We start from the raw sequence: 11,566 nt of genomic DNA, 5'->3' as shown, positions 1-11,566 counted from the left end.
TCAAGATTTTATTTATTTATTCATGAGAGACACAGAGAGAGAGAGAGGCAGAGACACAGAGAGAGGGAGAAGCAAGCTCCATGCAGGGAGCCCGACATGGGACTCGATCCCAGGTCTTCGGGATCAGGCCCTGGACCGAAGGCGGCACCAAACCGCTGAGCCACCAGGGCTGCCCCAAAATGAAGGGTTTTGAGGTCAGCCTGAGCTAGGCTCAGAGGACCAGAAAGGCAGAGGAAGAGGGCGTGGGGGTGCAGACAGTACCTGGACAGTCAGGCTGTGAGGTCCCCGAGAAGGTCCCACGGGTCTCTGGGATGGGGTATGGTGGGGCAGGACCCCCTACTCTCCCTCTCCTAGAGCCGGATGCAGCCAGAAGGTGGCTAACCAGGTCCACTGCAGGACTTGTGTTCAGAGCCTTGCCATTGGTCAGTGATGTAGGAGTCAAAGGCAGAAGAAAAGTTATTGAATTACTATTTACAGCCCACTGACAAATCCTTAAAACAGAGTGATTTCTCCGAGGAGCTCAGCCGCCTCGGTGTTAGCACTGTGCTGAGGGCAACAGGCAATTCTAGCCTGGCCCCCAGGACCCTGTGAGTCTACTTGAACATATAGAAATTCCTTTATCTCTACCCCCCAAGATACATGTTGGCGATCATCCCCAGGCACATGGCCCGCAGATAGACATCTGAAAGGTCTCATGACTCAAGTTTAATGAAACAGTAATAAAAGAGATTCTCCTGACAATAGCCAGCCCCCTCAGGATCCTGGAAACCTTGCTTCCAAATTTCTTAGAGACTTAGGCTCTCCCTAACCCCTTCCCAATTTGAAAGTCTGTAATAGGCCACTCCTTGTGACCCCAGTGCAGCCATTCCTGCCCTCGGGTCCTGTCCCCCTGCTTTAATAAAACCCCTTTTTTGCACCAAAGATGTCTCAAAAATTATTTCTTGGCTGTCAGCTTTGAGCTCTATTTTTCCTACATCAGTTGGTGCCACAGTCTGAGGTGAAATGGTCAGCAGAGCCACCCAAGAGTTCCAAGGAATGTCTCACAGCTGGGACCAGGGAAGCCTCAAGAAGTGCTGCTCCCGGAGGCTTGCTTGCTCGGGCCTTTCCTGAAGGCCTACCTGGAGATGGCGGGCATGAACTTAAGGGAGGGCCGCCAATGCTGGGGCTCTTGGAGGTGCAGACACCTGCCTGATGTGGATTGTGCTCCCACCTCATGCTCCGTGTATCTCTCCTTGCAGAGATGGGGGTCCTGGCTGGTGTCCCCCCAACCTTCAAAGCCCAGAGACCCCTGATTTGGCTCCATCTCACTAGCCTGAAGGTCAACTTCCATGTGAGGGGCCATCAAGTCTGGCACACAGCAAGGATGCCATAAATCTGGATACCCTGGAGATGGGGGCCTCTAGGGACAGCCACACAGGACATAGGGTTCTAAGGCCTTCAAGAGGGACCCATCTGCCTCTGCCACCAGATGAGGCCCTCCCCACAAGGTACCTTTTGCTTCTGCTGATGAGTGGGGCACCCTTCTCTTAGCATCCAAGATTACGTCTGCCCAGCAATTCAAACTTTATTCTTAGAAATTATTTCCAGGGCACCTGGATGGCTCAGTCAGTTAAGCATTTGACTCTTGATTTCAGCTTAGGTTGCATCTTGGGGTCATGAGATTGAGTCCCATGTCAGGCTCTGCATTCAGCACCGAGTCAGCTTGAGATTCTCTCTTCTCCTGCCCCTCCCACTCATGCTCTCTTTCTCTAAACAAATCTTAAAAAAAAAAAAAAAAAAAAAAAAAGGTGCTGAGTGGCTCAGTGGGCTAAGCGTCTGCCTTCAGCTCAGGCAATGATCCCAGAGTCCCATGATCAGGTCCCACATTGGGCTCTGCCCAGCAGGGTGTCTGCTGCTCCCTCTGCCTCTCCCTGCCTCTCTGCCTACTTGTGCTCTATCAAATAAATAAAATTAAAAAAAAAAAGATTCACTCCCTCTGCAATGTCCCCCCCCCCATGCTTTCTCAAAAAAAAAAAAAAAAGGAAAGAAAAATATTTCCTTTAAAGCTGTTTTTTAGGGTGGCTCAGAGGTTTAACGCCACCTTCAAAAATAAAATCTTTTTTTTTTTAAAGCTGTTTTTTAAATGTTTCTTTAAGGGAGGGGTTGGCTAGCTCAGTAGAACATGCAACTCAATCTCAGGGTCATGAGTTCAAGCCCACGTTAGGCATAGAGCTTTTTTTTTCTAGCCTTTTTTTTTTCTATGTCTCTTGTTACGTACACACAATAATATTTTTTTTTTTTTGTTTTTAAGATTTTATTTATTTATTCATGAGAGACACACAGAGAGAGGCAGAGACACTGGCAGAGGGAGAAGCAGGCTCCCTGCAGGGAGCCCGATGTGGGACTCAATCCCAGGACTCCAGGATCATGACCTGGGCCGAAGGCAGGCGCTAAACCGCTGAGCCACCCGGGGATCCCAGGAATAATATAGTATAAACATGTGTACCCGTGACCCTCTTTTGTCTTGTTCCACTTGACTTCCCACCCCCCCACCATCAGTTGCCCTTAACAGAACACGATTCTTTTCTCATCTTTTTTTTTCTTTTCTCATCTTTTATATGGGATCAATACCTCCATCTTTCATCAGGTTATTGTGAGTTCAGTCAGTAAATACACCGAGGACACAAAGTGCGCCTGCGGAAGTCACAAGGGCTGAGGCAGTCAGAGCGGCTACCGTTGGACACCAACAGGAAAGGTGGTCGGAGGGCCCCGCAAGGCTTTGAGGGCCCCAGGCAAAATCATCTTGTTGATGTGGGTGCTATGCTATTTAGGGTGTGAAAGTTCATCACGGAGGATCCTGAAGGGATTTGTAATTCCTTTCTAGGTATTCGACGTTTTAAAATGATGGTGTGGGCAGCCCCAGTGGCCCAGCAGTTTAGCACTGCATTCAGCCCAGGATGTGATCCTGGAGTCCTGGGATTGAGTCCCACGTCAGGCTCCCTGCATGGAGCCTGCTTCTCCCTCTGCCCTTCTCTCTTTGTGTCTCTCATGAATAAATAAATAATCCTTTTAAAAAATGATGGTTTTTTAAAGATTTTATTTATTCATGAGAGAGTGCATATATATATATATATATATATTTCTTAAGATTTTATTTATTCATGAGAGTGTATATATATATATATATATATATATATATATATATATACTTAAAGATTTTATTTATTTGTTCATGAGAGACACACACACAGAGAGAGAGGCAGAGACACAACACAGGCAGAGGGAGAAGCAGGCTCCATGCAGGGAGCCTGACATGGGACTTGATCCCGGGTCTCCAGGATCACACCCTGGGCCAAAGGCGGCCCTAAACTGCTGAGCCACCAGGGCTGCCCAGCATGTTTTATATATTAAAAGCTCGTAGCGACCCTAGTGAGCAAGTCTATTGCTGACCTATTTCCAATATCATTTGCTCACTTGCATCTGTCACATTTTGAGAATTCATTTTTCTTAAGATTTTTAAAAATTTGGGGAGCTTGGATGGCACAGCCTGTTAAGCATCTGCCTTCGGCTCAGAACATGACCTGAGGTCCTGGGATCGAGTCCCAAGTGGGGTCCCTGCTCAGCAGGGGAGTCTGCTTCTCCTCCCTCTGCCCGTCCCCCTGCTTTGCTCTCTCTTACGCTCAAATAAATAAAGTGTCAAAAAACTTTTTTAATTTATTTATTTGAGAGAGAGAGCACTCAGCAGCAGGGGCAGCAGCAGAGGCAGAAGGAGAAGTAAACTCCTGACTGAGTAGAGAGCTTGACATGGGGCTGGATTCTGGGACCCTGAGATCATGACCCAAGCTGAATGCAGACACCCAAGCCACAAAGCCACCTGGTGCCTCTACATTTTGGTCATTCTTAAAATACTTAAAACTTTTTAATTATTATTTGTCATGGTGATCTGTGATCAGTAATAGAACTTGCTGAAACCTCAGATGATGGTTAGCATCTTTTAGCAATAAAATATTTTAAAATTAAAGTATGTATGTTGCTTTTTTAGACATAATGCTATTGTATACTTAGACTGCCGCATAAACATAAATTTTTTGAAAAAGTTCTTTTTTTAAAGATTTTATTTATTTATTAATGAGAGACACAGAGAGAGAGGCAGAGACACAGGCAGAGGGAGAAGCAGGCTCCATGCAGGGAGCCCGACATGGGACTCAATCCTGGGTCTCCAGGATCAGGCCCTGGGCTGCGCCACTGGAGCTGCCCTTTTTTTTTTTTTTTTTTTTTTTAAAGAAAGAGTAGGGATCCCTGGGTGGCGCAGCAGTTTAGCGCCTGCCTTTGGGCCAGGGCGCGATCCTGGAGACCCGGGATCGAATCCCACGTCGGGCTCCCGGTGCATGGAGCCTGCTTCTCCCTCTGCCTGTGTCTCTGTCTCTCTCTCTGTGTGTGTGACTATCATAAATAAATAAAAATTAAAAAAAACATGGAATTTAAAAAAAAAAAGAAAGAAAGAGTAGTACATGGGTGGGGGCGGGGCGGTAAAAGAGAGAGTCTGAAGCCAACTGGGTGCCGAGGGGGCTTGAGTCCACAACCCTGGGCTCACCGCCTGAGCTGAAACCAAGAGTTGGATGCAGAGCTCACTGTGCCTCCCAAGCTCCCCAATGGATCCCCTTTTGTTTTTGAGAGCCTTAAGCAGGCTCCATGCCCTGGATCTTGGGACCCTGAGATCACAACCTGAGTGGAAATCAAGTCGGCTGCTTACCTGACTGAACCACCCAGGCGCCTCTCTTTTTTCTTATTATTTATTTTATTTTCTAAAGATTTTATTTATTTATTCATGAGAGACCCAGAGAGAGAGGCAGAGACCCAGGCAGAGGGAGAAGCAGGCTCCCTACCGGGAGCCCCAGGAAGGGGGGGGTTGATAAGGACCGGGGGTCACGCCCTGGGCCGAGGCAGAGGTTTAGCCTCTGAGCCTCCGAGGAGTTAGGCACCCCTTCAAACTTAACTTTTGTATGTGCCGGGCCACCTAAAAATTCAGTTAATTTGTCTTATTGCCATATTGGCTTTATTGCAGTGGCGGTACCCCCAAGGTCCACCTGTACCCTTGTATTAACCTTGATCTCTCTGTATGTCAGTTTTCCTGTGAGTGTCCTGCAGGGTCTTCATTCTCTCAATTGCACCTGTTACAGCGCCTTTTATGATTCTTTCTCCCGTGAGCTACTCAGTAGGTTGCTATTTAGTTTCCAAGCATTGTTGCCTGTGTCTAAATGTGATGCCCGATTTTCAGACCACACGGTTCTGTTCATGCGAGACCTCTTCTGCTGCCTCATAGATTTCGGCTATTGCGTTACCGTCCCCTCCCTCCGCAGCAAGGGGTGGTCCTGCTTTTGCATTTTTCTTAAATGAGGAAACATTTATTTTTTTATTTTAAAGATTTTATTTATTCATTCATTCATAGAGACACAGAGAGAGGGGCAGAGACACAAGCAGAGGGAGAAGCAGGCTCCACGTACGCAAGGAGCCTGACATGGGACTCGATCCAGAGTCCCCAGGATCACGCCCTGGGCTGCAGGCGGCGCTAAACCGCTGCGCCACTGGGACTGCCCATGAGAAAACATTTAAAGAAAAACATTTGAGATTTCATTGAATATCATGAGTAAAACGTTTTGTCAAAATTTTTCAAAATTACGACGTGTGAGCATTTCTGCATCAACAGATCTGAGCGAAGGATGGGTCACACCGCAAAGCCTTTTTTACTGGGAGTCTCAGAAGTTTGAAAGTCACGCCGGTGGACGAGCTACTTCAAGTGTGGGTGAAGGGGGTGAAGGCTCCCCGGGGCGTCTCTCCGCGGCCGGCGCAACTGGCTGTGATTTCAGGGACTTAAATAAAAAAGCTACAAGAGAGAGGGCGCTGCCTCGGAAGCGGGCCGCCTGCAGCGACGCCCCCTCTCCGTGGCTCCGCCCGCGGCTCCGCCGGGCCCCGCCCTCCTACTTCCGGGCGCCCGCGGGCCGCGCGCGATCAGCCCCGGGAGCCGGCGGGCGCCCCTGAGGCGTGGTCCTCCGAGCTCCTAGAGCGGCCCGCTTCCGGGGCCTGGCCGGAAGCCCAGGGCGGGCGCCCCCGCGCCGCTGGCTGGGGCGGAGTGAGAAGGCGGCGGCCACCGTGCTCGGACCCCGCACGCTCGTCCTCCGGTTGCGTCGCCGGTGGCGCCCGGCCTGCCGTGTCCCGGGGCCTCGCTCGGCCGCTTCGCCGGGTAGAGACGCGCGTGTGACGGCGGAACGGACGAGCGAGGCCACAGGCGGCGGCCACTGCGGGGCCTTGAAGAGAGCGAGCGAGAGGCTCGTGGGGGCGCGCGCCTGAGCCCCGGGCCCGGAGCCCCCGCTCGCCGTGCGGGCGAAGGCAGGTGCGGAGGGGGCCGCGGCCGGCTTCGGGGGCCGCGGCCCTGCGCGTCGCGAGCGGGGTTGGGGCGACGGGCGGGGCGCTGGCCCGGCGGTCCGTTCTCTCAGCCGGGACCCCTCCTCCACTTGTTCCAACCCCGCGCTGGTTTTCTCTGGTTAGACTCACGCCCGGGGTCCAGCGGTGGGACCACGGTCTTCCCTCTGTAGGCAGCGCCCGGGGCATAGCGGAGAGCGACCCGCGGAGTAACGAGCCCCGCCTGCGGAGAGCGCCCTGAGGAGCCGAGGCCGGGCCTTGCCAGCTACGTCTGGCGGGTACTGCCCACAGGCTGTCCGCCGGCCGCCCGCCCGCCGGGGGTCTGCTCTTTGCATTTGCACCCCCCCCCCGGGGCCTCTCAGATCATCGGGTGCAGCCCGTTAGGCTCCCGCAGGTTACAAGGCTCTCCTGCCAGCCGGAGGCACATCATAACTACAGGACTTCTGTCAGCTGATGCCTAAGACGACGTTGCTTTACAAAGTGGCAGCTGCTTCCGAGGCTCGATCCCCACAGGAGAGGATGCCCCAGAGACCTCCGCCCGCCCGACAGCAAGAGTGCAGGCTTCCACTGAGGAAGAGACCTGGAGACCAGGGCCTACTCTGTGGACAGAATTGTGATTTTTGTTCTTTTAACAACTTTTCTCCAATTGCAACACACGTTTGTGAATAAGCAGTAAGCCTTAGAGAAATCAGAAAAACGGAAAGAAGGAAAAGAAGAGTCAGCCACAAGGAAACTAAGGCTGCCGTGCTGGGGTACGTGCGGCCAGACTTGTCTTTCTGTTTACAGGCTGCTTGTTTCACGAGGGGATGCAGCAAGAAGGCTCTCTGATGATCCACAGCACGGTCTTCCTGGTGGCACACTCACACGCCGTCATGGAACCGCTCATGTGTTTGTTCCACAGACCCCTGCTGAGCACCTGCTGTGCGTCGGGCCCTCCCCCAGGCTCTGGGGGTACAGCCTGAGTGACCAGACTACAGGTCTTTGCTCATGGAGGAAGGCGGATAAGAAGCAAGTAAGTCGATTGTTATGTCAGCACAGGTGCCGTGGAGAGAAATACAACAGGGAACCAGGGTACAGAAGGAATTCTGGGGTGGGGGTGGCATTTTATATAGGATGGTCCAGGAAGTCATCCCTGGGAAAATTAGCAGTGAGGGGCGGAGGCATGTGGGTGAGCAGGTCTCAGGGTGTGGCTTCCTGGGCCATGAGGGGATCCTCTGGGCTGACCGGTTGGGCTTGCCCCGTGCCTCACTTTTTCTTGTCTTTTCTGTATCTGGGTGGTCCTGGGGGACAGGGACAGGGGTGGATGGGACTTAGGCCTGGACTCCTTCCACTCAACACTCACTGTCCCCAGCACCTGCTCTTCCCGACGGGACCCTGGAATGGCGGTGCCACTTGCGACGCCCATACTCCAGGTGAGTGCCCCTGTTTGAGCTTCTTGGCCTGCCTTCATCCCCAGCCCTCAGCTTTTCAGCCCTGAGCACTTTCCCAGCAGGCCCCAGGCCCACTCATGTAGCTCCCACTCCTGCAGGTGGGTCACAGGATGGAGTCTCTGAGCCAAGGGGCCACCGCCTCCCTCTTTGAAACTTCACAGTGCTCTGTGTGCTCCTTCCTGAGGCTTTGGGCAGAAGCAGGCTGCCCGGGATCTCCTGCAGCCCTAGAGCCTCCAGGGGCAGCCAGCGAGGCCAGGGTCCCTGTCCCTCCCCAGCATCTACTTCTGTCCTGGCGCGAATGACCAGTCCTTCTTCGTCCACACAGCCTTTGGGTTCTCTCCTAAGATCAGAGAACCAAAGGACAGGAACACTCCCTACCAGTGTAGTTGTTACTCGACCAGCAGCATCTCAAGGGTGCCTCCTCCCCAGATACCTGTAGGCTGTGGAGAGGCATGAGGCCACGGTTGAAACCCCTCCCTCTCCCACAGCTTTATGGCAGTGGGACTGCCCAAGTTTCCTTGGGGAATGTCGAGGTATTCCCTCTGTGCCAGACCTTGGGGATGCAGCAGTGACCACACGGGCAGAGGCCTTGACCCCCAGAAGCGAACAGTTACCCTGAATATTCCTGACATCTCTGCATCTCCTGTCCAGACAGCCCCAGACAGCAGGGTTTGTGGTTGCAGGAGGCGGTGGTGTTTGAGGATGTGGCCGTGTACTTCACAAGGATAGAGTGGAGTTGCCTGGCCCCCGACCAGCGGGCACTGTACAGGGACGTGATGCTGGAGAACTACGGGCACATGGCCTCGCTGGGTGAGGCTTCCCCAGCTGTCCCGGGGTTGAGCTCAGTGGCAAACCTGCCTTTTCCACTGGCCTCTTGGGGGAGTTGGTTCTTTTCCAAATTCAGAGTCCAGCGTGTTTGTAAGGGAAGCTGGAGGGCCCCCATCTCTCCGTGGCCACGCAGCTGCCCCTCTCCTAGGGAAGTAGGTGTTTCAGGCCCCACAACCGGGCATCTTTCCTTCCTTCTCCCTGACACGCGCCACTCTCCTTCTTGCACGTAGGTTTTCTTGTTGCCAAACCAGCACTGATCTCCCTCTTGGAGCAAGGGGAGGAGCCGGGGGCTTTGATTCTGCAGGTGACTGAGGAGCGAGGGTCCGCAGCCAGCCGCTGCCCAGGTAAGCGCAAGGCACAGAGAGGCCTGGCCTTTGTACAACTTCTCGTGCCCCACCCACCCCCCCTTGCTTGGGCACCAGGAAGGCTGTACTTTGAGCTCCTCACAGCAGGGCCAGATTTCCTGTGAAACACCTTGCTTGTGACCCAAGGCCAAACCAGGACTAACTTGTGCAAGAGACCCAAGTGCGTGAATGTCCTCCTGGTTCTCTGAGGTGTCGGGCCAGATCTGTGGGGGCTGTGGGTGGGTGGGGAGGACCCCTTAGGGAAGACCCCTGAGCTGCTGTGGTTCTCCCAGTTCCCCCACGGCTCCCGCACCAGGGCCTCAGCTTGGACTGCGGAGGTGGCGTGCCGTCCACAGGGAATGCTTGGCATGTCCTCCGAGTGAGTGAACCATGGCCGAGTGCCCAGAGGGAGAGGGGTGCGAGGGCTAGCAGCACCCCCAGCCCCCACTCTTCTGTCAAGCCTGCTCCCCACACAGTCCCGTGGGCCAGGCCCGTGCCCTCCTTCTCTCCTGATGGCGCTCCCCTTTCACGAGCTCCCCTCCTCAACCCACTTCTCTCAGACCCTCCTCTGGACCCTCTTTTTTCTTTTTTTTTTTTTTTTTAATTTTGTTTTAAATTTATTTATGACAGTCACACACACACACACACACACAGAGAGAGGGGCAGAGACACAGGCAGAGGGAGAAGCAGGTTCCAGGCACCAAGAGCCTGATGTGGGATTTCATCCCGGGTCTCCAGGATCGCGCCCTGGGCCTAAGGCAGGCACCAAACTGCTGGGCCACCCAGGGATCCCTGGGCCCTCTTTCTTATGCGGACCCTGCTTTTACAGATTCTTGGAAGAAGTTCCCAAACTTCCCTACTTCTTTGATCTAAAGATTATGTTTTCAAATCACGGAGTTTCTTTTATGAGTATAGAGTAGAGAGTAGGTCATCTTTTCATTCTCTGTTCGTTTTTCCAGATTCTAAGATGGAGACTGGGATCAAGGAATCTCCTCTGAGGAGAGTGTCCTCTAAGCAGTTAGGACTATTGGGCACAATTTGGGGCCGCCTCCCTGCGGGGAAGCCCAAGTTAACTGAACTGAATGGGAGTCCTGAGGATGGGTTAGATAAAGTACCCCTCCCCCCCCAGGCAGGCGGCCCTGGTGGGGAACTTGGCACGTCCCCGGAGGCCCTGGAGGACAAACAGCGAGCCTCGGGCTGTGCAGACACTGTTGGGCAGAGACTGTACAGGTGTGCTTGTGGCAAGGCGTTTAAGTACAACTCGCTGCTGCTCAGGCACCAGGTCATCCACACGGGCGCCAAGCCCTACCAGTGCACTGAGTGCGGCAAGGCCTTCAAGCAGAGCTCCATCCTCCTGAGACACCAGCTGATCCACACCGAGGAGAAGCCCTACCAGTGCAGCGAGTGTGGCAAAGCCTTCCGGCAGAGCACACAGTTGACCGCGCACCACCGAGTCCACACTCGGGAGAAGCCCTACGAGTGTGGGGAGTGCGGGAAGGCCTTCAGCCGCAGCTCCCGGCTCCGGCAGCACCAGAAGTTCCACACGGGGGAGAAGCCCTATGAGTGCGGGGAGTGCGGGAAGGCCTTCTGCCGCAGGTTCACGCTCAATGAGCACTGCCGCATCCACAGCGGGGAGAGGCCTTACACCTGCCTGCAGTGTGGGCAGCGCTTCATCCGTGGGTCCTCGCTCCTCAAACACCACAGTCTGCATGCCAGGGAGAGCCCCCGAGACGACAGCGGCTGTCCGAATGCCCTGCTCGGCGCAGCGCAGAAGTCTGCTACAGGGGACAAGCTGTACCAGTGCTCCGTATGCCAGAGGCTCTTCAAGCACAACTCCTTGCTCCTCCTGCACCAGAGGCTGCATACGGGTGAGAAGCCCTTCGAGTGCAGGGAATGTGGCAAAGCCTTCAGCCGGAAGTCCAACCTCACTCTGCACCAGAAGACCCACACCAAGGAGAAGCCATTTGCCTGCACAGAGTGTGGCAAGGCTTTCCGCAGGAGCTACACGCTGAACGAGCACTACCGGCTGCACAGCGGTGAGAGGCCGTACAGGTGCCGGGCCTGTGGGAGGGCCTGCAGCCGGCTGTCTGCCCTCATCCAGCACCAGAAGGTCCACAGCCCAGAGTGCTCCCGGGAGGGTGGGGAACACAGACGAGTTGGTAAAAGTCAGAGACTTGGGTGTCTGACTCTTGATTTTGGCTCAGGTCATGATTTTGGGGTGTGAGATTGAGCCCCGATCTCACGTGGAGTCTGCTGGGCATGGAGTCTGCTTGAGATTCTCTCCCCCATTTTCCCTCTGCACCCCCCCTTCCCCAAACAACAAAAAAGGCAGAAAACCCATCGGGGAGAGGCCCCAAGGCAGAGGGCCCGGGGCCAGGGCTGTGGTCAGGCAGCACACAGGGTGAGGACGGTGAGCCAGAGGAGTCCTCCCGCAACTGGGGAGCCTGGATGCACACACATGCTCCAATGAGTCACATGAGGATTGTGGGTAGGTTCTGTTTTCTTTTTCCACTCATCTGTTTTCCGAACACTGACTTGTGATCAGAACAAAACGAACAAAAAGGC

General features: G+C 54.0%; 1 protein-coding gene across 2 annotated transcripts; it reads left to right on the top strand.

The window, feature by feature from the left end:
* Positions 1 to 6,103: 6,103 nt before the first annotated feature.
* On the top strand, positions 6,104 to 11,566 carry ZNF517 (zinc finger protein 517). Of its 2 annotated transcripts, XM_055313970.1 has the most exons (6): positions 6,104 to 7,151; positions 7,301 to 7,411; positions 7,751 to 7,811; positions 8,513 to 8,639; positions 8,888 to 9,001; positions 9,961 to 11,566. In XM_055313970.1, the coding sequence occupies exons 3-6, from the start codon at positions 7,779 to 7,781 to the stop codon at positions 11,223 to 11,225; spliced, it is 1,539 nt and encodes a 512-aa protein (XP_055169945.1). In that variant the 5' UTR covers positions 6,104 to 7,151; positions 7,301 to 7,411; positions 7,751 to 7,778; the 3' UTR covers positions 11,226 to 11,566. The 2 variants fall into 2 exon arrangements, with proteins under 2 accessions (XP_055169945.1, XP_055169946.1); XM_055313971.1 differs by lacking the exon at positions 8,513 to 8,639.

This window comes from Nyctereutes procyonoides, unplaced genomic scaffold (genome assembly GCF_905146905.1).
Source record: "Nyctereutes procyonoides isolate TBG_1078 unplaced genomic scaffold, NYPRO_anot_genome, whole genome shotgun sequence".
NCBI classification, from domain to species: Eukaryota; Metazoa; Chordata; class Mammalia; order Carnivora; family Canidae; genus Nyctereutes; species Nyctereutes procyonoides.
The sequence above is the reverse complement of the archived record's forward strand: the minus strand, read 5'-3'. Positions and strand labels throughout refer to the sequence as shown.

What these genes read in the sequence shown, in the direction of transcription:
- ZNF517 (XM_055313970.1), top strand. Translation starts at nt 7,779, where the DNA reads ATGGCGGTGCCACTTGCGACGCCCATACTCCAG. An exon ending in TTGCGACGCCCATACTCCAG is followed by an intron (nt 7,812 to 8,512) that starts GTGAGTGCCCCT and finishes TTGTGGTTGCAG; the next exon opens with GAGGCGGTGGTGTTTGAGGA. An exon ending in CGCAGCCAGCCGCTGCCCAG is followed by an intron (nt 9,002 to 9,960) that starts GTAAGCGCAAGG and finishes TCGTTTTTCCAG; the next exon opens with ATTCTAAGATGGAGACTGGG.